The 26,956-nt window shown below is 57.3% G+C and overlaps 1 protein-coding gene across 1 annotated transcript; it reads left to right on the top strand.

Annotated features, from left to right (window-relative positions):
- The first annotated feature begins 951 nt into the window (after positions 1-951).
- ARHGEF10L (Rho guanine nucleotide exchange factor 10 like) lies at positions 952-21,614 on the top strand. Its single transcript, XM_063353634.1, is given in 29 exon segments — positions 952-1,111; positions 1,233-1,260; positions 2,114-2,141; positions 2,143-2,203; positions 2,378-2,458; positions 2,758-2,816; positions 2,818-2,883; positions 2,885-2,935; positions 3,549-3,665; positions 5,445-5,553; positions 6,972-7,078; positions 7,349-7,426; positions 7,519-7,698; positions 7,930-8,046; positions 8,135-8,227; positions 8,740-8,913; positions 9,569-9,714; positions 10,287-10,471; positions 10,563-10,678; positions 10,850-10,977; positions 11,066-11,166; positions 12,082-12,203; positions 12,512-12,598; positions 12,728-12,960; positions 13,081-13,235; positions 15,430-15,575; positions 17,089-17,263; positions 20,709-20,831; positions 20,947-21,614. Coding segments are annotated over 27 exon segments (3,504 nt in total). The 5' UTR covers positions 952-1,111; positions 1,233-1,260; positions 2,114-2,132; the 3' UTR covers positions 21,432-21,614.
- Positions 21,615-26,956: the final 5,342 nt, after the last annotated feature.

The following is a 26,956-nucleotide window of genomic DNA, read 5'->3' as shown; positions in this document are numbered from 1 at the left end:
CCTCTTGGCGACCTTTCAGGGCGTCGTGCCGGACGTCTCCGGTTACACGGAGCGGGTAAGCCATTGATCGCAAGGAGGATGCTTGGCGCTTCCCACCCTCCCAGACCTTCAAGCTTGATGCTCCGAGCTGGATTTGCCCCCCAGGGGATAAATTTGCCGTGCACGGGGTGGATTTGCCATCCGACCTGGGACCAGTTTTTCTCCATCCTCGCAAGGTTTTGCGGCAGCCGGAGCTGGATCCATCCCACCTGGGGTCTCGCCACCTCTTCCAGGGATGGATTTTGGGGGGGGGCTGATCTCCCTTCTCAATCCGTTTCTCCTTTTCTCCCGCAGGAAAGCCTCGGGGAAGGGCCCAGGAGGAGCATCCGGACCCCCTGCGCCATGGCTTCCTCCGAGCTGCCCCCCACCCCGCAGTAGGTACTGTCAACCCGCCGGAGCTGGGGAGGGGTTTTTTTTCGGGGGCGGGGGGGGGGACGACGGCACCCAGCCTTGGGCAGAAAAGGCGGGGGGGGGGGCGGGCATCACCGGGGGAGTCCTACACATCCCCATCACAGCTTCTTGGGGTGGGGAAAACGTGAAGGGCTGGTGCATCTTGTGGTTTTTTGGGGGGTCGTGCTCCATTCATCCCCCACGTCCCTCGTCCCCTCCATCCCCCTCCATCCCTCATCCCCTTCCGTCCCCCTCCGTCCCTCGTCCCCCCCATCCCTTCCATCCGTCCTGTCCTCCATCCCTCGTCCTCTCCATGCCCCCCATCCCTCGTCCTCTCCATTGCCCCCCATCCCTCGTCCTCTCCATGCCCCCCATCCCTCCTCTCCTCCATCCCCCCCATCCCTCCATCCCTCCTCCATCCTCGTCCCTCGTCCCCTCCATCCCTGCTGGGGGGGACACCGAGCGACAGGGTTTCTGCTCGCAGGTGACCATCTCGCCCCTGGAGCCCCCCCAGCCCCCTGCCCCACAGCGAGGAGGACCTCGGCGAAGCCTTCGACTTTTGAGGACAGCGAGGAAGAGGAGGAGGAGGAGGAGGAGGAAGACTCGGCGGCTGAGCCGAGCGGCGAAGCGGTTCTCCGGGCACCCCCTCGCAGGCGACGTGCTGCCAGCTCCACCGGCGTCGGTGAGGAGGGCGGGCGGGGGGGGGTCCCCAGTGTCCCCACCGTGTCCCCTTTGGGTGCCCCGGGTGCCACCGCACAAGCCTGGGTGCCAGCGCTGTTTCTCTTTGCTTTTCCTCTCCACAGACGGGCTGGTGCCGGAGACCCAGGAAGGGTATGTGGGGTTTTTGGGGGGGGTGGGGGGGTTGGGGGCGTTTTGAGTGCCTCAAAGGAGAAAATACAACTTTGGGCTTTGTGCCTGCCCCCGCCCCCAACCCTTTGGCACGTTTGCATCCTGCCACCGTGCCTCAGTTTCCCCAGCTTCTCCCCGTTGCTTGCGAAAGGGGGCTGCAAGCAGGAGACACCCACCCCCCCCACCCACCCCCCCCCCGGGGCTTGGGGTGCACCCTGGGGGAATCTGTGGGGGGGCTTATGGGTACCACCGGGGGGTGGGGGCATTCTCCAGCCCTTGGTTGAGGAAACCCCCGGGGATGGGTGTTCGAAGGGGGGCTGGTGTTCCCCCCAGCTGCGGATTTGGGGGGGAAAAGATGCAAATTTTGGCTGCAAGGAGAGCTTGTCCCTCCCACCGCCCCCCCACGCTCCACCCCCCCCCCCGGAGGAACATGCACGGGGTGCAGCAAGAGACAGGTAGGACCCCCCCCAAGGCATGGGGACCCCTTTCCCATGCTCCCAGATGCCGGTGCTCCTCCTGCCCTGCAGCAGCACAGCGCTCTGAGGCTAAAAAAGCCTTTTTTGGGGTTTTTTTGTTTTTGTTTTTTTTGCATTGTGGCCCTAAAACCTGGGTCCTCCCAAATCCATAAAGAAGCAGATGTGTGATGGTGGGGGGGGGGGGGGGGGGACATGACACACACGGTGCGAGCTCTGTTCTGTGCCTGTGAACCCCTGAATAGGAAGGGGGGGTTATGGAGGGGGGTGAGGGGCCTGGGTGCGCCCAATCCCGGGGGGTTTTGCGCCCAATCCCGGGGGATTTGCACCCCGGGGTGCTCCCTGACCCCCTTCCCCCGCAGGCTGCCGGTGGGGGTGAGCATGGGGAGGCCGGGGTGGAGACCCCCACATCGATGCCCAGACCTGGAAGAGGAAAAGCAGCCGCCGAGGTGGGTGAAAATGCTGGAAAACAAACAAACAAACCAAAAAAAACCCCAAAAAAAACCCCAAACCAAACCCTGCCACGGCTTGGGAAGGATTTCTCCACCCTGGCTTGATCCTCGGTGCTGACCTGAGTCCCTGGGGGGTTTTTTTTGTGTCCCCCCCCCCCGCCCCTCCAAAGGGTGAGCGCTTCGAGTTCCCGGCGGTGGAGGACGATGTGATCTACGACGATGTCCCCTGTGAAACCCTCGATGCCGAGCAGGACGGTAGGGACAAACCTCCCCCTGCCCCTCCCCGGCCATTCCTCAGGGACCATGAGCCCATTTTACAGCTGGGCAAACTGAGGCACGCTCCGGGAAGGAGAAAGCACATCCTAGAAGAGGAATAACCCTGGGAAACCTGCTGGGATTTGGGAGGGATGAAGGCAGATGCGTTCCCGGAGGGGGCTGCAAGACCCTGAGGATTTGGGGCATCTCCTGTGGGTCCCTGGGAAGGGGAAAATGCTTTTTTGGGGAGGGGAAATGGTCTTTTTGGGAAGGCGAAGGAGCTGGTTTTGGCTTGCCAGGCCCGGGGCAGGAGCAGAGCCTGATCTACGAGGAGGTGCAGCGCGGCGAGGGGCCGCGGGGCGGGCGAGGATTTGGGCTGGAGCTCCAGCGAGTTCGAGAGCTACAGCGAGGACTCGGGCGAGGAAAACCAAACCGGAGGCCGAGCCGGCCAAGCAGCGGGCATCCTTCCAGCCCAAGGTAACGCTTGAATTTATAGATTTTTTTTTTTAATTATTATTATTATTATTTTCCTTTTTTTGTTGGTGGTTTTTTTTTGTTTTTTTTGTTGTGTTTTTTTTTTCCCCCCCTTGGGTTTGCTTGTGTAAAGGCACCGGAGGGTCAAAGCCCAGACGCTGAAGCAGAGGATGCCGCGGTTCCCGGGGCCGCCCGGTGCGAAGCCAGCCCGAAACCTCAGGGGTTTCATTTCTTTCTTTTTTATTTATTTATTTATTTACATTTCCTTCCCCTTCCTTTTTTTTATTTTCTCCCCCCCACCCCCCCCCCACCCTCCTTTTTCCTCGCTGCATTTCGGCACTGCTGGAGCGCGCGCCCGCTGCTTTTCCCCGCGCTTGCTCCCTTCCCGGCTCGAGCGAAAGCGGATTTTGGATGTGCGGGGTGGAGGGGAAGGGGGGGGAAGATGCTGCCTGATTCTGTGCTGCTTTGGGGTGATTTCTCCTCCTCTTTTTTTTTTTTTTTTTTTTCTTCCCTCTTTCCTATTTAATTTTTTTTTGGGGGCTGCTTACCTGGATCTCTTCTCTGCCATCTCTCGCCTCCTCTGCTTCTCCTCCCGCCTGGTTTGCTTTGGGCTCAGCTTTCTCCAGACCTGAATAGACTAAAGGAGAGATACGCCAGGACTAAGAGGGACATCCTGGCTTTAAGAGTTGGGGGGAGAGACATGCAGGAGCTGAAGCAGAAGTACGATTGGAAGGTACCGTCCCTCCTCCGTCCCTCGTCCCTCATCCCCCAAATTTCCCACCGGGAGGAAAAAAAGAAAAAAAAAAAAAAACAAAACAAAACAAACCCAAAAAACCAACAACAAAACCAAAACAACAACCCTCCGGAGTTTATCCAGCCTGAATTCATCCCATTTTATCCCCCCCAAAGAGGGGGGGAGGGGGAAAACCCCCAACCCAGTGGAATTAAGCACCGCGAAGCTGCCTCTCATGCCTCCATCTATCTGTCTTGCAGCTCCCCGTCCTCCCGTTGCCCAAATCATTCGCTTTTTTTGGCTGTTTGGGGGGTTTTTTGTGTGTTTTTTCTGTGTTTTTCTTTCCTTTTTTTTTTTTTTTTTAAATTTTTAGAGGGGCGTTTGGACCAAGCGAGGTTGCCACCCCGGGATAGATGGATCGGAGAAGTTTTTTTGTTTTTTTTTTTTTTTTTTTTTGTTTTTTTGTTTGTTTGGTTTTTTTTTGGGGGGGGGAGGTTGGGGGGTTTTTTGGGGTGTTTTTTTTTTTGTTTTCCCTCCCCCCCCTCCCGATACGGGGTGGAAATCAGGTGGGGGAAGCTGATTCTCGGGGGTGTAGCAAACTTCAGCCCAAAGCCTTTCCCAGCTCGTACCATCCAGGTTGGCGGTTTATGGCTGGTTTGGGCTGGGAAGGCGACGCCGACGTCAGCTTGGGCGAAAAATGCTGCGATTGGAGGGGTTGAAAGGCCAACCCCCCCCCCCACCCCCCCCAATTTTTATGCTCTCCCATGTAAAACTCCCTCCTGCCGGCTTTCGCTGCATGCTCCCGCTCTGCCCGCGCCTGCTCGCCCTGCGGAGGGAGGAGGGATGCTGCAGCATCCTTCTTCCTCGGCTGCCTGCCTCCTCTTCCTCCTCATCGGGCTGCCTGGGAAAATGGGGACGATGCTCAGAGGGGACATCCCCCCGGGGTGGGGGGCGGTGTGTGACACTGCTGCACCTGGATCCAAACTGGGGGACGATGCTCGGAGATGCCACCCCAAGAGGGTGGCATGGCTGTATCTGGACCCGAAATGGGGGACCAGGCTTGGAGGGGACGTCCCCGAGAGAGAGGTACCACTGCATCCGGATCCGAAACGGGGGGATGACGGTCAGAGGTGTCCCCAAGGGGGTGGCACCACTGTATCTGAATCCGAAATGGGGGATGATGGTCGGAGATGTCCCCAAGGGAATGGTACCCTGCATCCGGATCCGAAATGGGGAACGATGCTCAGAGGGGATGTCCCCAAGGGGCTGGTAGCCCTGCATCTGGACCCCAAATGGTGGACAATGCTCAGAGGAGATGTCCCCAAGGGGGTGGCACCGCTGTATCTGGACCCAAAGTGAGGGGTGATGCTCAGGGATGTCCCCAAAGGGATGGTATCCTGCATCCAGACCCAAAATAGGGGACGATACTCGGAGGGGATGTCCCCAAGGGGGTGGCACCGCTGTATCTGGACCCAAAGTGAGGGGTGATGCTCAGGGATGTCCCCAAGGGGGTGGTATCCTGCATCCAGACCCAAAATAGGGGACAATACTCGGAGGGGATGTCCCCAAGGGGGTGGCACCACCGCATCTGGACCCAAAATGGGGGACAATGCTTGAAGGAGATGTCCCCCAGGAGGTGGTACCACCGCATCCGGACCCGAAATGGGGGGCGATGCTTGGAGGGGACATCCCCGAGGGGATGGCACTGCCGTTTCTGGACCCAAAGCGGGGTCCCAGTGCTGCCTCGAGCTGCCCGCTCCCTCTCGTCCCCCTGCCCAGATGACCCAGCTGATGAAAGCGGCCAAAAGCGGCACCAAGGACGGTTTGGAGAAGACCAAGATCGCGGTGATGAGGAAGGTGACGTTCCTGCACCGGAAAGAAGCGCCAGGTAAGGGGGGAAACCTCCCCTTTCGCTTCTGAGAGCCAAAAAAAAAAAGCCTTTTTTGAGGGTATTTAAAAAACCAGCTCCGTCGTTATGAATCCTTATGGCTTTCAGCTTTTCCTTTTGCTGATTTATTTTTTTGCGTTTTAAGCTTTTATTTGATCCCCCGCCACCACTCTTTACACCCCTGTGCACGCTCGGTCGGTTCAGTTCTCTCCAAGCACCCGTGTCCCTTTGGGAACAGTGACCCCACCACGCCAGCGCCCCTGGGGGCACCCCTTGGATGCAGAGCTGGATCCATCCCGAAATAGTGATTTTTTTTTTGGGGGGTGGGGTGTGTTTTCTTAACCCTCCCACTGTCGCGTTAGGGGATGGGGAGCGGAGGAGGAGGGCAGCGGAGGCGGAAAAGCAGCCGCCCGCCCGCTGGAGCTCGAGGGTCTCCCTGGAGCATCACGGGGGAGGTAGGATCCCGGTGGGCAACCTCGTGGCTCGGACGGGGTTGCCCAGGGGGGATCCGGCGTGTGTGTCCCCAGCCTTGCTGCATGTCCCCGCCGCGGCTTGGGGGGTTTAAAATGCTTTTGGAGGGGGTCCCCAGAGTGATGGGGGGCATCCCCATCCCCCGGGGTGCAGCAGAGCATCCCGTCCCCGGCGGCGTGGAGATGGGGGAGAAAAGGAGTTTTGCGGAGCCGGCGGCCAAGGGCGGCCATCCTCCCTGCCAAAATTAGGGAAGGAAAAAGGTCAGCCGGCTGCCAGCACCCTCCCCTCCCGCTCGGCCGGTCCTCCCCGTTACCGGCTATTTATAGGCGCCCGGGGATGGGGCCGGGGTGGCCGTAGCGGGGCGTTGCGGCCATGTGGAAGAAGCGGCCGTCCCTGCATGGCGACGCCGCCTTGGCTCGCTCGCCCTCCTCCTCCTCAGCCGCTTCGGCCTCGGGTAAGGGACCGCCGTGTGCCCTGCCGGCCTCTCGCCTTCCCCATTTTCTTCTGCCTGCTGCTTTTGGCTCCTTTTTCCGCACTCGCCCCCCGGCCCCCCTTCTTCATTTTCCCTGCTCGCACCCGCCCTTGGAAGGAGGACGGTGGGGGGGGCCTTTTTCTCCCACCAGGGTGGCTTTTTGGGGATGGGGGCGGGGGGGACACCCTTTTTGTCCCCTCCCTGTGGGGACCTGGCTCCGATCCCTGCTCGCAGCCTGACTCATGCCGGTGTCCGGTGACAGCGGCCGGAGCTCGGGGACAGACAGGCGATGCTGGGAGGACGCTGGCCTCCATCTCCGCTGGCGGCTCCGGACCCAAAGGCATCCCCTGGCTGATGGGGCTCTTCTTCAGACACCTCCCCCCCCCCAAAAAAAAAAAAAAAATCTAAATTTGTGGGGTTTTTTGGCATTTGGTTGTGGTTTTTTTTTTTTTTTTTTTTTTTTTTTGCCCTGCAGGGGACTCGGAGGAGGAGGACACGGGGTTCCTGGAGGTCACCGTCTCCGACATGAAGCACCCGCCGCCGGAGCTGGGCCCCATGCCCGAGGGGCTGAGCCCACAGCAGGTCGGTGGGGGGGTGGGTTGAGGGTTTTGGGGGCGGGGGGGGGGGGTGGGGGTGGTGGTGTTTTGGGGGGGTGGCACGGCTTCCCCTTGGTCCCGTGATTGAGCAACCGGGGAAAGGGCAAGTCAGCAGAAAGCGATACCACCGCGTCAGCACTTCTGCGGCGCGCTGTGCCCACGTTGCCCCCCTGAATCCCCTTCATTTTGGGGGGGGGGGGAACACCACGACGACGATGACGACACACCCCACGGCTGAGCCCTGGCGTCGTTGCAGGTGGTCCGACGGCACATCCTGGGCTCCATCGTGCAGAGCGAGCGGAGCTACGTGGACTCCCTGAAACGCATCCTGCAGGTGGGGGGATCCCCTTTTTTTGGGGGTGCTTTTTTTTTGGCGGGGGGTGGGGGGGGGATGCAGGGATGCTGATGCCCCGGCACCTCCCGCAGGATTACAGGAATCCGCTGATGGAGATGGAGCCGAAGGTGCTGAGCGCTCGGAAGTGCCAGGTGGTGTTTTTTCGCCTGAAGGAGATCCTGCAGTGCCACTCCATGTTCCAGATCGCCCTCGCCTCCCGCGTGGCCGAGTGGGACTCGGCGGAGAAGATCGGGGACCTCTTCGTGGCCTCGGTAGGAGGAAAAGTTGGGGGACCGCTGCTGAACCTCCCCCTGGACCCCTCCCGGTGGTAGCAAGGGGCGCTTGGAGGATTTAAGTGATGCATCCCCAACTTGGGGTACCACCAGCATCCTCAGCATCACTCCAAAAAATACCTGAGCACCCCCACGCTTTGCCGGCCCCCCCCCCCTTTTTGGGGCAGCCCCACGCCATCCATCGCGGCTCTCCTCCTGTCCTCTCCCCAGTTCTCCAAGTCGATGGTGCTGGATGTCTACAGCGACTACGTCAACAACTTCACCACCGCCATGTCCCTCATCAAGAAGGCTTGTCTCACCAAACCCGCCTTCCTCGACTTCCTTAAGGTCAGCAGGACCCAAAAGTGGATGAGTGATGCTTCCGGTCACCATTAGGTGTCAAAACTCCTCTTTTTTTGCCTTGTTCCCCCTGCAGAAGAGGCAGATGGCCAGCGCCGACCGGGTCACGCTCTACGGGTTGATGGTGAAGCCCATCCAGAGGTTCCCCCAGTTCATCCTGCTCCTGCAGGTACGGGCGAGGGGCACCAGCACCCACCTTGCTTTGCACCCTAATTTTTGTGGCCAGGAAAGGGTTTAGCAAGGGACACATATTTGGGTTGGCACTTTGGTGGCAGCTTTGGGGCCTTTCTCAAGGTTCGTCTTCCAAGCTTTGATTTCAGAGGTGCCAAAATAGGACGAGGGGCAACGGTTTAACCTAGAGCAGGGTGGGTTTAGATGAGACATCAGGAAGAAGCTCTTCACAGTGAGGGTGGTGAGATACTGGCCCAGGTTGCCCAGGGAGGTGGGGGAGGCCCCATCTCTGGAGACATCCAAGGCCAGGCTGGATGAGGCTCTGAGCGACCTGATCTAGTTACAGATGTCCCTGCTCACTGCAGGGGGGTGGGACGAGATGGCCTTTAGAGGTCCCTTCCAACCCAACACTTTCTATGAATCTATGAAAAGAGTTTCTAATCGTAGCATCTCCCAACGAGGCTGATTTTCCTGGGGTGGCTTTTGTCCCCCATCCTTTCCTTGCTCCAGGACATGCTGAAAAACACCCCCAAGGGCCACGCGGACCGCCTGTCCCTCCAGCTGGCCCTCACCGAGCTGGAGACGTTGGCGGAGAAGCTCAACGAGCAGAAGCGCTTGGCCGACCAGGTGGCCGAAATCCAACAGCTCAGCAAGAGCATGAGCGACCGCAGCAGCCTCAACAAGGTGGGTCCTTCAGCCTCACCTCCTCGTCCTCGTGATGAGCGGGGTTTTGGAGCTGGTGGTTGAGCCTTTGCAGCTTCCACCTTCCTCTCGGCGTCGGGGGTTTCAGGAAGCCAGGATCCCTGTTTTCTCTGAAGGGACATTGAGCAAAAACAAATCTTGCGGCTGGCACAAGGAAATTCCCCTCCAGGGAAAAGCAAGGACAAACTTCCTTGTCTCATCTGACTGATTTTGCAACCGTTGGTGGAAAAAAAAAACCAAAACAACACCCTAAATTAAGCTATTGCGACACATCCTGGGCTGGGGATGGCCACGGTGGCAAAAACCGCAGTGGGGCACCCGCCGGCGCAGCCTTGGGACCAGGATTTAGGGCGGGGGGATGAAGAGGGAGCCCAAAAAGGGCTGCGAAAGGGTCACCGTTGGTCTTTCAGGGCTCCCCTGGTGGTTGGACATAGAGGGTGCAAAGGGTTTTTTTTTTGCATCGTGCGGCCTCGGAGCGTGTTGCGCGGCCAACTCGTCAGAGCTCGGGGCCATGCGTGCTCCCGGCTGGAGGAAAACCCCTTGCGATAAGGGGAATAGCAATCCAAATTTTGGGGCAGGAGGTTTGCAAGAGCCCTGAGGCTGAGCCACCCCCCCTCCTGCTCCGTCCCCTCCGCAGCTGCTGAGCTCGGGGCAGCGGCAGCTCCTGCTCTGCGAGACGCTGACGGAGACGGTCTACGGCGACCGGGGCCAGCTCATCAAGTCGAAGGAACGGAAGGTTTTCCTCCTCAACGACATGCTGGTCTGCGCCAACATCAACTTCAAGTACGTGCTTACTGACCCCAGAGCCCAAAAATCACTTCGCAAAGCATCGACGTAGCGGCCTTTCCCCTTCCCCACCTCGATATTTGGGCTTGGTGGGTTTTGCTAGCTCTGCCCCAAGGGCTTTTAAAACCACCCCATCTTGTTTCGGAGGAGGAACCCACCTGGTTTAGGGTGGTTTCCCCCCGACTTTTGGCATGCTTCCCCGCAAAGCCTTCATCCCCAAGTGCTGTGGGGTCCTGGAGCCGGTGCGGGGTCCAGGAGCCTGCTGGGACCTCCTGGCTTGGTGGAGGTTGATGCTGCAAAGTGGGGAAAAACCCTCCTTGAACTTCCCATAACACCTCTTTATTCGTCGTTTTTTTTTTCCCCCCCTTCTTCCAGGCCGGTGAACGCAGGGTAGGTGCCGAGTGTGGTCTGCTGTGGTTGCGTGCCCCACGTTTCGGGGGTGCAGGCATGAAGCAGCGCACAGCGTGGGGTTGCCCGTGGGGCTCGGCATGCGAAAATGCGTTTTGCAAGGGCTTGCAGGGCGAGCCGCGGTTTATTTACATACATTTCTTTGCGTCCTCCCTCGGCAGAGGCCAGCTGGAAATTAGCAGCCTGGTGCCCCTGGGTCCCAAATACGTGGTGAAGTGGAGCACGGCCCTCCCGCAGGTGCAGGTGGTGGAGGTGGGGCAGGAGAGCGGCGCTTACGATAAGGACAACGTCGTCATCCACAACGCTGGCACCAAGAAGCACGCGCCGGCCGGGCAGTCTTCACACAGTGAGCACCCATCCCTTGATCTTGGGCTGGTTTTGATGGGTTGGGATGGAGCATCCTCCATGGACCTCATTTCTCCATTTCTCCACCCAAGATAAAGTCTACCTGGGGCCACCGCGGCTCTTCCAGGAGCTGCAGGACCTGCAGAAGGACCTGGCGGTGGTGGAGCAGATCACCCTTCTCATCAGCACCTTGCACGGCACCTACCAGGTACCTATGTGCCAAAGCGTGGTCAAACTCATGGGTTGGGTAGAACCATGTGGTTCCTCAGGGACTGCTGGACCTGTCATCCCCCTCCCGAGCCCCATGGATGATGAAATTTGGGGTTGGTTCAGGTGTGTTTTGGAGGCACTTCCACGATTTATGACTTTTTTCCCCCAGAACCTGAACATGACGGTGGCCCAGGACTGGTGCTTGGCCCTGCAGAGGATGATGAAGGTGAAGGAGGAGGAGATCCACTCCGCCAACAAGTGCCGCCTCCGTCTCCTGCTGCCTGGGAAGCCAGACAAGTGAGTTTGCAGATCATGGGTGAGCTCTTCCCACCCTGAGGAGGAGGAGGAGGCTGAAGACCAACCTGGTGGTGCTTTCCCTACGCAGGTCCGGCCGCCCCATCAGCGTCATGGTGGTCTTCATCACTCCGAACCCCCTGAGCAAGATCTCCTGGGTGAACCGCCTGCACTTGGCCAAGATAGGACTGCGTGAGTAGCCCCCTGGCGTGTTGTTTGCCATCACCCTTGCTTCGAAAAGCCCAATTTGGGAGCAGAAGGGAGGTTTGCTTCAGCCCGGGGCGGGGGGGAAAAATTCAGAGCAAGGTGACGGAGAACATTTTGGGGATTTGCATGCCGGAAATACTGGGAATTGGTAATTCTGGCTCAAAATGCTTTGCGTTTTGCTGCTCTCGGCTGGCATCTCTGGAACGGCGTCGTGTGGCGATGGGTTTCCCTTGGCTGTCGTGCCCACGGTGTCGGGGCTGACCCTTTTTCCGTGAAATGGGATGAATAAGCAACGGGAGGAGCCGCCCCTCCTGCCGCTTCCCTATCCCTATTCCCGTTCAACTCCACCAGCTGCTGCAGGAAAGAAAAAAAAAAAAAAAGTTTAATGGAAGAAAGAAAAAAAAAAAAAATTTGAAACCCTATTTGAGTGCTCAGATCCCCCCGGGGTTGGAACGGTTTTTGATTCTCTTGTTTTTAGCAGTTTATGTGCTTTTGGGGGTTTGTTTGTTTGTTTATTTGTTTTTTTTTTTTAATGTGGGATGCCTAGGGGATAATCCTATATCCATGAGTTAGAAAGGAAAACGCATTAAAGCCTAATGTGAAGAAACACATTAGGGTGTATATATATATTTTTTTCCCATTTTATATATATATTATTTGGGGTTTGGGGTTGTTTCCGCCGCTGTTTGGCGCGGTTGCTTGGCTGCCGTGGGGCGCGAGAGTTGGGAGGAACGGAGCGAGACGTGCCTCAGCTCCGCAGACGCTGGTGGCTGGGGTCGGAAAGGAGAGCTCTGCGCCCCAAATGACTCATTTTTGGGGTCTCGTCGGGGAGGGGAGAGACGCTGGGGGCGGGGGGGGGGGGGCTTGACCATCCTCCGTTATCTCCTCCGCTGGCCGCAGGGGAGGAGAACCAGCCGGGCTGGCTCTGTCCCGACGAAGACAAGAAGAGCAAAGCTCCTTTCTGGTGTCCCATCCTCTCCTGCCACATGCCCGCCTTCTCCTCCAAGGCCCTCGACCTGCAGGTAAGAGCGATGGCCAACATTTCCCCCCCCCCGCCCCCCCATTACCTCCTTCCCCTTTACATCCGGCTTTTTTGGGGGGGGGAAATAAAGGCAGAAATCCCGCGGTGGATGGGGTGTGACCCCAGTTGGTTGCGAAGGCAGAAACTGGTGCAATCCATCCTGGAAAACTTGGAAATAACAAACTGGGCTTTGGCTGCATCCTGATTTTTGGGGGGGTTGGGGGGGCGCACCAAAACCTTACACACATTGGGGTAATTTGGGGGTGTTGTGGACATCCCCCCACCCCTATACTGCGGTTTGTCCTCCAGCTCGCCGCCGCGGTGCACAACCCCGTGCAGTCCTCGCTGCTGGGCTTCTCCGCCGTCAGCACCTCGCTGCCGCAGGGCTACCTCTGGGTGAGCAAAACCAACCCCGAAACGGGGCAAAACCCACCAGGTTTGGGGTCAAGCTGGCCGCAAACCCCCCTCTCCAGTGTTTCCTGGCTGGTGCTAACGCCCGTTATTTTTTTTTTCGGCTCTCCGCAGGTCGGAGGGGGCCAGGAAGGCGCCGGGGGGCAGGTGGAGATCTTCTCCCTCAACCGCTCCGTGCCGCGGACGGTAAAGTCCTTCCCGGTGGCTTCGCCGGTGCTGTGCATGGAGTACATCCCGGAGGCGGGGGGCGAAGGGGAACCGACGGGCACCCAGGACCCCCAACCCACCACCGACCAACCCCCGGCAGCCCCGCATCCCACCGTGTGCTTGGGGCTGCGGGATGGCAGGTGAAGCCCCCCCCCCCCCATCTCCCTACATCCGGCACCGAACCTTGAGGACCGGCACGGTCTCCCTGCATCTTTGCCCCCCCCACCAAACCCCCCCCCACCCCTCGCTTGCCTCCTCAGCATCGCGGTCTACGGCAGCGTGGACACGGGGACGCAGTGCTTGTTGACCTGCAAAAGCCCCGGCGTGCAGCCCGTCCTCTGCCTGAAGCACAGCCCCGACTACCTCTTCGCGGGGCTGCAGGATGGGACCGTGGCCGCCTACCCCAGGAGCAACGGTGAGGGCAATCCCTAACCCCCCCCCCGGCACCCCCCCCGGCACCCCCTTGCATGCTTTGAGGCAAGCTTTTTGGTGGGACACCCCAAAAACCAGGGGAGCGGGAGGTTCTTCAAGCCAGCGAGATGCGCTGGCCGCTAAAACGGTGATAAAAGTGCCGTTTTTCATTTACTTCCCTTCCCCCCCCCCCATTATTTCATCCATCCTCCCCCCCCATTATTTCATCCATCCTCCCCCCCATTATTTCATCCTTTCCCCCCCATTATTTCATCCATCCTTCCCCCCCCATTATTTCACCCATCCTTCCCCCCCCATTATTTCATCCATCCTTTCCCCCCCCATTATTTCATCCATCCTTTTCCCCCCCCATTATTTCATCCTTCCCCCCCCATTATTTCATCCTTCCCCCCCCATTATTTCATCCTTCCCCCCTATTATTTCATCCTCCCCCCCCATTATTTCATACCTCCCCCCCCATTATTTCATACCTCCCCCCCCATTATTTCATCCTTCCCTCCCCCCCATTATTTCATTCTTTCCCCCCCCCCATTATTTCATCCTTCCCCCCCCCATTATTTCATCCTTCCCCCCCCCCATTATTTCATCCTTCCCCCCCCCCCATTATTTCATCCTTCCCCCCCCCCCATTATTTCATCCTTCCCCCCCCCCATTATTTCATCCCCCGCCCCCCCCCCATTATTTCATCCCCCGCCCCCCCCCCAGCTCAAGGTTGGGGGGGGAGAAATTTGCTATTTTACCAAGACGAGGGCAAGAGTTTTTGGGGGAAAACATACGGAAAACCGTCCCGGCGAGGGGTTTCCGCCACAGCAAAGGGTTTGGTCGGGGGCTGCGGGAAGGCTCCGACGCCGGGATGCCCAAAGACCCCTTCGAGCTTTTTGCTTTCCAAAAAAAAAAAAAAAAAAAAAAAAATCGCCTTTTCGGTGCTATAAACCAAGGCGATCCCCTCCAAACCCCCTTCGTGCAACACCCCCTTCCTTTATTAGCTCGATTTTGGGTTAATTTTCCCCGTCTCCGGCTCAGCGCAAGGCTGCGGCTTGCCAAAAGCCTTCCTCCCGGGCACTCCTCGCCTGGGCTGTTAAATACCGTCGCTTCATCGCTAGAGGGTAGGAAAGAGCCTCAAATAATGAGCTGCGATGGCCTATTTTTGGACAAAAACCCCCTCATTTGCTCAAAAATAACCTGCGGCGAGCAATACCCAGGCCAGCCCGGAGCCAGTAAAGCCATTTAAATGGCATTTTTGGGGTGCCGCGCGTCCCCTTTCCCGTCTTCATAGCCCCGGCGCGAGCCAATTAATGAAACGGCTTTAATTTAATCTCAAGGGCATCAACGCGCGCGGAAGGGGGAAGCCGCTGGCGGGGCTGCGGGGTGGGTTTTTTTTAATCTTATCCCCAGCCTTTTGGAAGGAAAAAAGCTTTCCCGAAATAGCTCCTTTTTAAAAAAAAAAAAAAAAATGGGGAAAATTAGGATTTGCTGAAAAAAAGGCGGCTCGGTTGCAAACCCCCCCGCCGATGGGAGCACAGGTCCCGAGCGCCCGAAGGGCTCTTTTTATCCCTCGGATCTTGTGGTTTTAATTAAAAAAAAAAAAAAAAAAGGCAAAAAAAAAGGTATTGGGAATAAGAAAAAAAAAAAGGAGAGCAATTATCTATTGAAGCTGCTCGGCCGCCGCCGCTGGTGGCGAATTCATCCAAATCCAGATTGGAGGCTGTTCCCGGAGATACTCCAGATCGGCCCCGGATGAATCGGCTCTGGAGTGGCGCTTCAAAAGCAAATACATTTTAAAAAAAAAAAAAAAAAAAAATTAAAAAATGAAAAAAAAATAATAAAAGAGGGGGGATTTTTGGCTTTTTCCAGCGAGGAACGTGCCCAGGCGTTGCAGGTGCCCCGGTTGTTTGCTGCGGAAAAGCTTTTTGCCTGGGGGCAAAGGGGCTTTGGGGGGGGGCCGTGCAAACTAACCTCTGTCCTTTTTGGTTGGGGCATGAAGATGCTCGGGGGCATCCCCGGGGGGGGGACGCGAGGGGTTCGTGGCCGACCCCAGCAACCCTTTAGGGTGATTGAAGCCACCGTCAAAAGGGGATTGATTATTTTTGATTATTTTTCCTTGTTGCTGAGCATCTTCTTGCCTATCCCCCCCGCCCTCCACTTCCCCCATCCTTATCCTGCCATCTCCGCTGCAGGGGGGCTGTGGGATGTGACGGCACAGCCCACCCGCCTGCCCGTGGGTACTGGCCCCGTGCGAGCCCTCCTGACGCTGGAGGAGACCCTCTGGGCCAGCTGCGCCAACCAGGTCACCGTCCTCGATGCCACCAGCCTCCGCTCCCAGGTAGGGACCGGCACCGTCACACACCCCCCCCCAGTGCTGCATCCACGGGGGGACGCAGTGATGGCTTTGGGGTGGGGGTGGGGGGGGATCCCACTGGTGTGAGCCCCAGAGGATGCGCATCCCTGCCCCCAAACAACCTTTTTTTTTTTTTTTTTTTTTTTTTGCTGCTTTTCGTCACTTTTTGGGTCCCTTCCCTCCGACGTTGAGTCACGGGAGGAGGATGCTGAGACCTCTCCCGCGGCTGCATAAACAGGGAAGGCTGAGTAGTTCTTTTTTTCTTAAAAAAAATAAAAAAAAAACAAACCAAAAAGAAAAAAAAACCCAAAAAAACTTTCTCCCACCTTTTAATTTTCACATTTAGTGCCCAAACTTACTTTGCATGTATTAGCTGTCGTAAATCCAGCCTAGCGGCGGTGCCGGGGATGAATAATGCATCGGGGACTGGCTTCGTTTTTCAGTCGCTGATTTTTATTTTCCGACAGGAGCTGGGTGGGGATTTTTGCAGAGGAAAAGTGATGGGGGAGGTAAAATTTAAAAAAAAACAAAAAACAACAAAAAAAAAAAACCGGGGGCCGGGATGGGGGATACGGTGAAAATAACATTTGATGGAGAGCTGTGAAATTAGGGTCTTGGGTCTGCCTGGATGGGACCAGTGATTCGGGAATAAACCAGTGGGGAATAAATCCCACGTGGGGTTGAGGGATAAGGGGGAGGTCACCTAAAAGTCTCTCTTTGCCCCCGTTTTGGGCAAGCTTTTTTTTTTTTTTGAGGGGAGGGGGATGCTCTACGGTGGTTCTCTCTGGGAAGGGGATCAATATTCCTCTTTTTTTTTTTTTTAATATATAAAGCAAATATTGAAGTAAAAAAAAAAAAATAAAAATGCTTCAAAGCCATAGGAGGAACGGAGGCGAAGTCGCTGCGTGCAGGTTTCTCCCCCAGTGATTTAATCCTTTGATGCTATTATGAGTTTTTATTTTGGGAAATCTGCAGCGGGGGGTGATTTTTTGATACGCAAAGAAAAAAAAGTGTTTTTCCTGCAGTTTGCGTCCTGCGTCTGGTAGGGGAAATGCTCCGATGGACCGGTCCGTGACCCCCAAATAGCTCTTGCAGGGGGGCTGAGCCTTTAATCGCTGATTTTTTTCGGGGTAGGAGAGAAGCAGGCAGGTCTCATCCCATCTCGGGATGAGTTTTGCAGATGCACCTAGTCCGGCAAGCGAGTCTTTTTAAAGAAGAAAAACCAAAACCCCGGAGGAGGAGTGGGAAAAGCTGTGTCGTCATCCAAAAAAAAACAAACAAAAAAACCAAAAAACCAAAGCCCCAAGGACGGTTTGGTGCTGGGTTGGTTTCGGTGTCCTCTGTCCAAGCCGGAGCTGGCGAGGAGGGATGGGGACCTCAAGGTCACCCCGGTCCCCTCCCCGTGGAGCTTTGCATCTCCTGGAGAGAGCTCGAGCTCGCGGTGATTTTAGGCAGGAACCCTTTTGATTTCCTTTCTGCCATTTCCCCCTGCCGGCAGCAAACCTTCGAGGCCCACCCGGACGCGGAGGCCAGCGTCACGCACATGATCAAGGCGGGCAGCGGGGTCTGGATGGCCTTTTCCTCCGGCTCCTCCATCCGCCTCTTCCACACCGAGACGCTGGAGCATCTGCAGGAGATCAACATCGCCACCAGGACCACCTTCGTCCTGCCGGGTGAGCTCCTCTTTCCTCTTGGCTCTTAATTGCAATTAACGGGCAGGTTGGGGCATCGCCCCGCGGACACGTCGCGTTATGGCTGTGCTGATTTGCGGAGAAACTGCGGCAGGAATTTACCTGCTGAGAGGCGTAAAGGTTTCAGCTTGGACCGCTGGGGTCTCTCCTCCTTCACTGTGGAGCCTGGAGCTGGTGGCGTCTTTGCACCCGTGCGTGCATCCACGCAGCCCATCTTATCCCTGCACCCCATCCTCGCACGAGCGTGTGCGTCCGTCCACCCCATCTTCATACCCGTGCATCCTTGCACCCCGTCTTTTGCACTCGTGGGCGTCCTTGCCTGCGTCCCTGCACCGCATCCTTGCGCTGTGGGTGCGTCCCCGCACCGCATCCTTGCGCACAGCTTCACCCCCGTGCGTGCATCCGTGCATCTCGTCTGTCTGCCTGTGCTCCCCTGTGCGCGCCTTCTCCTTGCACCCCGTCCTCGCACATGTGGGTGCATCCTTGCACCCCATCTTTGCACCCCATCTTTTGCACTTGCGGCCATCCTCGCCTGCATCCACGCACCCCATCTTTGCACCGTGGGTGCATCCTTGCACCCATCCTCATCCCCACGGGAGCATCCCATCTTTATACCTGTGCTCCTGCATGTGCACCTTATCCCTGCAGCCCATCCTTGCACTGTGGGTGCATCCACGTCCCCCATCTTTGCACCTCTGCATCCTCGCACCCCATCTTTCGCGCTCGTGGGCGTCCTTGCCTGCATCCACGCACGCGGTCTTTGCACTGGGGGCGCATCCTTGCCTGCATCCCTGCACCCATCTTCATTCCTATATAGGCATCCTTGCACCCCACCTTTGGCACTTGTGGGCATCCTCGCGTGCATCCGCGCACCCCGTCTTTGCACTGTGGGTGCATCCCCGCACCCATCTTCATCCCCACGCGAGCATCCATGCATCCTATCTTTGCTCCCATGCGTGCACCTTATCCCTAACCCCCCATCCTCGCGCATGTGGGTGCATCCTTGCACCCCGTCTTCATACCCGTGCATCCTTGTACCCCATCTTTTGCGCTTGTGGGCGTCCCTGCCTGCACCCACGCACCCCGTCTCTGCACTGAGTGCGCATCCTTCCGCTCCATCCTTGCACCCGTCTTCATCCCCGTGTGTGCATCCGTGCATCCCATCTTTGCTCCCGTGCTCCCATGCATGCACCTTATCCCTGCACCCCATCTTTGCAGCTGTGTGTGCATCCTTGTACCTCATCTTTTGCGCTTGTGGGCATCCTTGCCTGCACCCACGCCCCCCATCCTTGCACTGTGGGTGCATCCCTGCACCCATCTTCATCCCCACGCGTGCATCCATGCATCCCGTATGTGCCCCTGTGCTCCCGTGCATGCACCTTATTCCTGCGCCCCATCTCTGCACATGTGTGTGCATCTGTGCACCCCATCTTTTGTGCCTGTGGGCACCCTTCCCTGCATCCATGCACCCCGTCTTTGCATCTCTGCACCCCTTCTTCACACCCATCTTCATCCCCATGCGTGCGTCCATGCGTCCCGTCTTTGCACCCATGCTCCCATGCGGACACCTTATTCCTGTGCCCCATCTTTGCACATGTGGTCGCATCCTCGCACCCATCTTCATCCCCGTGCACCCATCCATGCGTCCCATACTTGCACCCGTGCTCCTCATCCCTGCACCCCATCTTTTGCACTTGCGTGTGCATCCACACACCCCCATCTCTGCACTGTGGGTGCACCCATCTTCATCCTCAGGCGTGCATCCATGCATCCCATATGTGCCCCTGTGCTCCCATGTGTGCGCCTTACCCCTGCACCCCATCTCTGCACGTGTGTGTGCATCCACGCACCCCATCCTTGCATCTTCCTCCCCCTGGGAGCATCCATGCGTCCCATCTTTTCATCTGCGCTCCTGTGTGTGAACCTTACCCCTGCACCCCGTCCTTGTACACGTGTGCGCATCCTCGGCCCCCGTCCTCATCCCTGCGCCCGCATCCTCGGCCCCCGTCCTCATCCCTGCGCCCGCATCCTTGGCCCCCGTCCTCATCCTCGCCCCGCGTCCTCATCCCTGCGCCCGCATCCTCATCCCTGCGCCCGCATCCTTGGCCCCCGTCCTCATCCTCGCCCCGCATCCTCATCCCTGCATCCTCATCCTCGACCCGCATCCTCATCCCTGCGCCCGCATCCTTGGCCCCTGTCCTCATCCTCGCCCCGCATCCTCATCCCTGCGCCTGCATCCTCGCCCCCCGTCCTCATCCTCGCCCCGCATCCTCATCCCTGCGCCTGCATCCTCGCCCCCCATCCTCATCCCTGCGCCCGCATCCTTGGCCCCCGTCCTCATCCTCGCCCCGCATCCTCATCCCTGCGCCTGCATCCTCGCCCCCCGTCCTCATCCTCGCCCCGCATCCTCGCCCCCCGTCCTCATCCTCGCCCCGCACCCTCATCCCTGCGCCTGCGTCCTCGCCCCGCACCCTCATCCCTGCGCCTGCGTCCTCGCCCCGCACCCTCATCCCTGCGCCCGCGTCCTCGCCCCCCATCCTCATCCCTGCGCCCGCATCCTTGGCCCCCGTCCTCATCCTCGCCCCGCATCCTCATCCCTGCGCCTGCATCCTCGCCCCCCATCCTCATCCCTGCGCCTGCATCCTCGCCCCCCATCCTCATCCCTGAGCCTGCGTCCTCGCCCCCCATCCGTGCATCCCTGCACCCACCCCACTGCCCCGTGCACCCCATTTTCCCGTCCAGTCTCCCAACCGCATCCACCTATCCAGCTCTCAGCCCCCCCAGGCTCGCAAGGTTGTGTCCCGCCTTGTTCCAGCTACCGAGCGACATAATTGCGTAATTAGTTATAAGCAAGATACTCGCGTTAAGTCGCCTTTTTTTTGGTGGTGTGTTTTTTTTTTTTTTTTTTTTTAGGGCATGTTAAAATATTTATCACTTCCTCTTCTTCCCGGGCGAGCGAGCGTTGGGTATTAATGCGTTTTTGAACTCGCGCTCCCTCATCCTTTTTAACTCGACAGGTCATTAATAAAGTCCTCCCGGAGAAACCGGAGTTGCATCTCTGCAGATCTATTGCTTCGCTGAGTCCGACGCCGTGCAGCGCTAAGTCCCGGCGATAAAATATTCATTTGCCATTAGAAGCCTCACTTTTTTTTCTTCCCCCCTTCCCCCCCCCCCCCCCCCCGCCCGCCCGCCGCCTTCCTTTTATTTATTTATATTTGTAGCGCTCTCCCGGCACGGAGACCTTTGTTGCAAAGATGCCGCTTGCTTTTTGGGGAAGGGAGGGAGGGGGCACTTGTTCGTCATGGAAAAAAATCACCTGGGGATGGGTTATTGGGGAAGATGCTGCTGTGAAATCATCCCTCACCCTCTTTTTTTTTTTCTTTTTTTTTTTTTTTAATTTATTTCCGCTTCCCCCCTCTTCTTGTAGGTCAAAAACACGTCCGCGTCACCAGCCTCCTCATCTGCCAGGGTTCGCTCTGGGTGGGCACCGACCAGGGCATCATCGTGCTGCTGCCCGTGCCCCGCTTGGAGGGCATCCCCAAAATCACCGGTCAGCACCCAAAAAAAAAAAAAATCCCCACCCTATGTGGACGCAACCTTAGGTTTGGGCTCTTTTTTTTTTTTTTTTAACAAAACCCCTCTGTTTTATTTCTTTTTTTTGGCAGGAAAAGGCATGGTGTCCCTCAACGGGCACGGCGGCCCCGTGGAGTTTTTGGCGGTGGCTTTGAGCACCCTGGCCCCCGACGTGCTAAAAGGCGACCAGGAGGAGGAAGAAGAGGGTGAGGAAGAGAAACCGGCGGAGCTGGATGGCCCCTCGCCTCGAGAAATGAGAAAAAAAGGGATTTTATTACAATATCGTCTCCGATCCACCTCTCACCTGCCCGGGCAGCTGCTGTCGGTGCGGGATGCGCCGGCGGGTGGGACGCCGGCGCACACCGAGGAGGACGGTTCCATCTACGAGATGGCCGACGACCCCGACGTCTGGGTGCGGAGCCGCCCTTGCGCCCGCGACTCCCCCCGCAAGGAGATTTCTTCGGTGGCCATCGTTTCGGGGGGTCGGGGCTACCGTAACTTCAACGCCGAGTCGCCGCGCCGGGGCGGCGATGCCGACAGCACCCTGCTCATCTGGCAGGTCCCACTGATGCTATAGCACACCGGGACCCGCCCCCCCCCCGTCACCCGCCGCCTCCATCCACCCGGCACCTACCTCAAAAAAACAAAAAAAAAAAACAAAAAAAAAAAACAAACAAAAAAACCACACCAACAAAAAAAAAAAAACACAAACAAAAACCCACCCAAAAGCTGCCGGGGGTGGTCCCACCCTTTATTTTTTTTTTTTTTTTTTTCCTAAGGAAGAAAAAAAAAAAAGCTGAAAAATGGGCTTCCCCCCCCCCAAAAAAAAAAACCTCAAAACCAAACCAAACCAGCTTTGGCCGTGGGGAGAGGGGGGAGTTTTTAACGGTGGGAACGGCGACCTCCCTGCGGGCTTTGGAGGTGCCGGCTCTTCCGAAGGCGTCCGTGTGTCTGCGTGTGAATATCTATATATATATATAAATATATATATATATAAATATCATGTATATTATTACCTGTATAAAGAAGGAATCTGTATATATTGGGGCACTTGGAGAAGCAGAAATAGCTGGGGGGGGGGCGGGGGGCGCTCAGCGGGTGCCGGCTGCGCTGAAACTTGGGGGGGGGGGGGGGTGGTGAGAGGGGGGAATTTTTTTTGCTGAAATAGCTGTTTTTTGACTGTGAAGGGAGGGTTATTTGGTACCGAAATCCCCTGGTTTTGGGAGCTTGAGTACGTGCGGTTTCTGGAGGAGAGGAAATCCGGGGAGCGCGGAAATAAATCCGATGGGAATCAGCCCGTTTTCCTTGCGGTGTTTCGGAACCCGGCTTGGCTTTGGGGGTGCGCAAATGTTTTCTCTCCCTTGCTTCAAGCGGCAGCACCCCCGAGGGGTTAATAGCCACACGCTCAAAAATCGATAGGAAGCCCCAAAACGCGCTTTCCTCCCCCCACCACCCCCAAGAAATGGTGCGGGATGGAGGGAAAAGGGGCAGGAGGATGTACCCCGACGCCTGCATCTCCGGTACCCGCAGCTCTCTCCATCCTCAGCGGAGAAACCCGGGGCCGGGGGAGGTGGAAACTTGTCCGAGGACTAAATCAATTTATAATGCGATCCTCTAACCGCCTTCCATTTGATTTTTCATTTGTAGCATGACAATTATCAGATTGATATTCCCGACCGCTCAACCTTGAAATGGGACGGCGCAGCTCCCGCTGCCGGCGAGCGAAGATTATCCGCCTTGCGCCGATTTCTGAATATTTTTTTTTTCCTAATTAGCCATCAAATGTGCTTTGCTGGTTTTTCTTTCTTCGCCCTTAAAGTCTTTTTTTTTTTTTTTTTTCTTTCTTTCTTTCTTCTTCTTTCTGATTAAGTTTTCTCCCCGTCACGGAACAGCACGAAGAGGGTGGCGAAGTCTCCGGACCAACCATGCAAGATCCACAGCCAAAGGACCGCGAGCATCCTCAGGAGCATCAGCGATGCCCGGGGGAAGGGTGTCAAGGCGCCCCGTGGCTTTTTCCCACCCGTTTTTTTTTTTCCTATTTTTCCTTTGCAATTTTGCCACCTTTGGGGTCGGCGGGCGGGAAAGAAGCTGCTTCTCGAGGGGTATCACCCCATGGCATGGTAGGGAGTCCCCATGGGATGTGACTGCACCGTTAAATATATATATATATTTATTGCAATGCTGTATGTACCACCAACCATGGAGTTTGCGCTTTGTTTAGCGATGGCACGTCAAAAATTTGGGATGTCCCCCAATTTATGGGACCCCGGAGGCCGCCCCCCGTGGGTTCACCAGCCGCCCGAGCTACAATTTCATGTAAAATACCCCCAAAATGAGGATGCCGCTGCTCTCGAAGCACGGAGGAGACGCTGCTGCAGACGTTTCCCCCCTCCCTGGCATGGTCCGGCGGCGCCAGGAGGCTGCTCCGTCTTGGATTATTTATTTTCTACCCCCCCCCGCCCCCAACCCAAATTAGCGCCCTTTAAATAACGAGGATGTTTCTCCCTACGACCCCAAGCGTGGTCCGACCCCAATCCCACCCCGGGGAGGGACAGCCCCGGGCAGGGCCGTCACCTTCTCCCACGCGCGGGCAGCAAAGCTTTTCTCTTTTAACCATAAAATGCATTTAATGTGTTAAATGCCGACATTTCTACGCTGGTACCCTTTAGAAGATGATTTTATTTTTTTTTTTTCCCCCGCAAGGCTTGAGCCCCCACCCCCTCATCCCAGCTGGGGATGTCCCGCACCGAGACTCACCTTCCCGAGCCTATTAATTATTATCGTCGTCTTTTTTATTTCTGATTTCACTGCTTTCTTCTTGATATTCCCTGAATCGATCCCTTCCTCCAGCCTCATTATCTCGCCCGGATGCTAACGTGCCGGGGCAGCCGGCGAACTTGTCGCAGGCCGCGTTTGCAAACTCCCAGCAAACGCCATTAAGCAGAAATAACGACTTTAACGACCGAAAAACGAATACGTAAAACCTCAGGGCTCTGGTTTAGGAAAGATTTTTTTTTTTTTTTTGCTTATTTGCTGAAAGACGCTGCCGGAACGGGGCTGCAAGGGGTTTGGGGCAGCCCCTCTCTGGCTTCGGAGAGCTTGCAGGGGGGATATTTTTGGACTTAAAATGGAGATTTTTTTGCTACCTTGAAGGGTTGGAAATGGTTGGGGGGGGGGGTTGGTTCTTTTCTTTTGGAAAAAAAACCAAAAACAAAACCAGGAGAAACAGGCTCCTGACCTTCATGCTGGGGGTCATGCATCATGTATGGAGCATCCACGGAGAACAAGAGGAGGCATTTGCTGTGCCAGCGCGGCCAAAACCAGGTATGGACAACAGGGACCTGCTTCCATGATGCTTTTAACCCCCGAGGATGCAGGAGCCCCCACCCAAAGCGGGTTCTTTGCCCATCCGAACGCTGCTGGAGTTACCCTTTCCCACCTTCCTCCTCCTCCATCCCCTTTGGTTGGCACCAGGCCCTGCCCAGACCCCCGGTGGCCGATGGTCTTCAGCCCTCCATCCGTGTTGCAAAGAGGACGGAGCGCGATGGTTTCATGAGCAGCCCTCGTCCTGCGGCCCCTCCGAGTGATTGAAAAGCTCAGCCTGGTTTGGGCTGGCCGGTGGCCAACGTTGCACAGCTCTCCCCGGCCAGGGGATTAAGGATGTTCCGGTTGTATTCGTGGCTGAAGGTCAGGGGATGAATTATGCATGGCCATGATTTCCACCTTGGAGCACGGTATGGGGTGTAGGTGGGCAGAAGGTCATGGATGTGCCGTGGTCCAGGTCCTGTGGTGGTAGGGCGGCTCGGCCACCAGCCCAGAGGGTGGTTGTAGGCCTTTGGGATGAGCTTTTGCTGTGGGAAAAGGTGGGCAGAGCTCGGTGGGGTCTCTTGGGTCCCCTGGAGAGCTGCTGCAGCGGGGGCATGTGCCCAGGGTGTGCCATGAGGATATGTCTCAAGGGTGCCCTGGTGGCATCTCCCAGGGTTGCCGTGGTGGTGTGTGTCAAAGGTTCTCTGGTGAGATCTCCTAGGGTTGCTGTGGTGGTATGTCTCAAGGGTGCCCTGGTGGCATCTCCCAGGGTTGCCATGGTGGTATGTGTCAAAGGTTCTCTGATGGCATCTCCTAGGGATGCTGTGGTGGTATGTCTCAAAGGTGCTATGGTGGCATCTCCCAGGGTTGTGGTGGTAGTATATCTCAAAGGTGCCGTGGTGGCATCTCCCAGTGTTGTTGTGGTGGCATCTCCTAAGTGTGCCTAGTTGGTATGGCCCAAAGAGGTACCCGAAGAGGATGGAGACGTTGGGCTGTGATTGATGGGCTCTCAGTGGCTTTTTCTTTTTTCTTAAAGAACCTGCTCTGGTAACGGCTTGTCCCGTCGCAAAGGGAAGAAGCACGGCCAGAACAGCCGCGTCCTTCAAGCAGAGGGTTCCTGTGGGGGGACAATAAGCTGGGTTATGAGATGCCTGAGCCGGTCACAGCCGTGGGAAGGAGAAATTTCCTTTTCCCCCCAATATTTTGGTGTGGAAACCAAATCCGAGAGGTTTCTAGGATGGGTAGGTGGTCCAGCCCTGCTGTGCTTTCCCTTCGGCTTCTTCCCCAGGAGATACAAGCAAAGCCGGTTGCCTTCCTCCCTGCCCGTCATCCCCTTCTGTTGCCTTTAATCAAGCCAGTTTGACTCCTCCTGGATTTTTTTCCCCTCTCCCCCTCCTCTTTGCAAGCTGTGGGTGGGAAAAAAAAAAATTTATAATAATAATCATCGTCATCATCATAACAAGCAGTGTGGGAGCCCGGGGGGGATAAGGAGCAAAGGAGAAATTGGCTTTGAGCTCCAAAGGCAGGACGGCTCTGAAGATGGGCTCGTCAGAGATTTGGGATGAGAAACCTGCCTTGAAAGGAGCAATTAAAAAGAGGAAAGCAATTAAATCGCTGCAAGAAAAGCGGGGTGGGATGGAGAAGGGGGTGGGGGTGGGGGGGTTGCGCTGGGTGCTGCATCCCTCGCGATGCCCCTCGCTCCTGCATCCCTCGTGATGCCCCTCACTCCTGCATCCCTCGTGATGCCCCTCGCTCCTGCATCCCCCGCGATGCCCCTCGCTCCTGCATCCCTCGCGATGCCCCTCGCTCCTGCATCCCCGGCGCTGCCCCTCGCTCCTGCATCCCCGGCGCTGCCCCTCGCTCCTGCATCCCCCGCGATGCCCCTCGCTCCTGCATCCCTCGCGATGCCCCTCGCTCCTGCATCCCTCGCGATGCCCCTCGCTCCTGCATCCCCGACGATGACCCTCGCTCCTGCATCCCCGACGATGACCCTCGCTCCTGCATCCCTCGTGATGCCCCTCGCTCCTGCATCCCCCGCAATGCCCCTCGCTCCTGCATCCCTCGCGATGCCCCTCGCTCCTGCATCCCTTGTGATGCCGCTCGCTCCTGCATCCCCCGCGATGCCCCTCGCTCCTGCATCCCCCGCGATGCCCCTCGCTCCTGCATCCCTTGTGATGACCCTCGCTCCTGCATCCCCGGCGATGCTGCTCGCTCCTGCATCCCTCGCGATGCCCCTCGCTCCTGCATCCCTCGTGATGCCCCTCACTCCTGCATCCCCGGTGATGACCCTCGCTCCTGCATCCCTCGCGATGCCCCTCGCTCCTGCATCCCTCGTGATGCCCCTCACTCCTGCATCCCCGGTGATGCCCCTCACTCCTGCATCCCCGGTGATGACCCTCGCTCCTGCATCCCTCGTGATGACCCTCGCTCCTGCATCCCCGGTGATGCCCCTCACTCCTGCATCCCCGGTGATGACCCTCGCTCCTGCATCCCTTGTGATGACCCTCGCTCCTGCATCCCTCGTGATGCCCCTCACTCCTGCATCCCCGGTGATGCCCCTCACTCCTGCATCCCCGGTGATGACCCTCGCTCCTGCATCCCTCGTGATGACCCTCGCTCCTGCATCCCCGGTGATGCCCCTCGCTCCTGCATCCCTCGTGATGACCCTCGCTCCTGCATCCCTCGTGATGCCGCTCGCTCCTGCATCCCCCGCGATGCCCCTCACTCCTGCATCCCTCGTGATGCCCCTTGCTCCTGCATTTAGGAGCACTCAACTAATGCACGTACATGTATTAT

Source organism: Chroicocephalus ridibundus, chromosome 16, assembly GCF_963924245.1.
Source record: "Chroicocephalus ridibundus chromosome 16, bChrRid1.1, whole genome shotgun sequence".
In the NCBI taxonomy this organism is placed as follows: domain Eukaryota; kingdom Metazoa; phylum Chordata; class Aves; order Charadriiformes; family Laridae; genus Chroicocephalus; species Chroicocephalus ridibundus.
The sequence above is the reverse complement of the archived record's forward strand: the minus strand, read 5'-3'. Positions and strand labels throughout refer to the sequence as shown.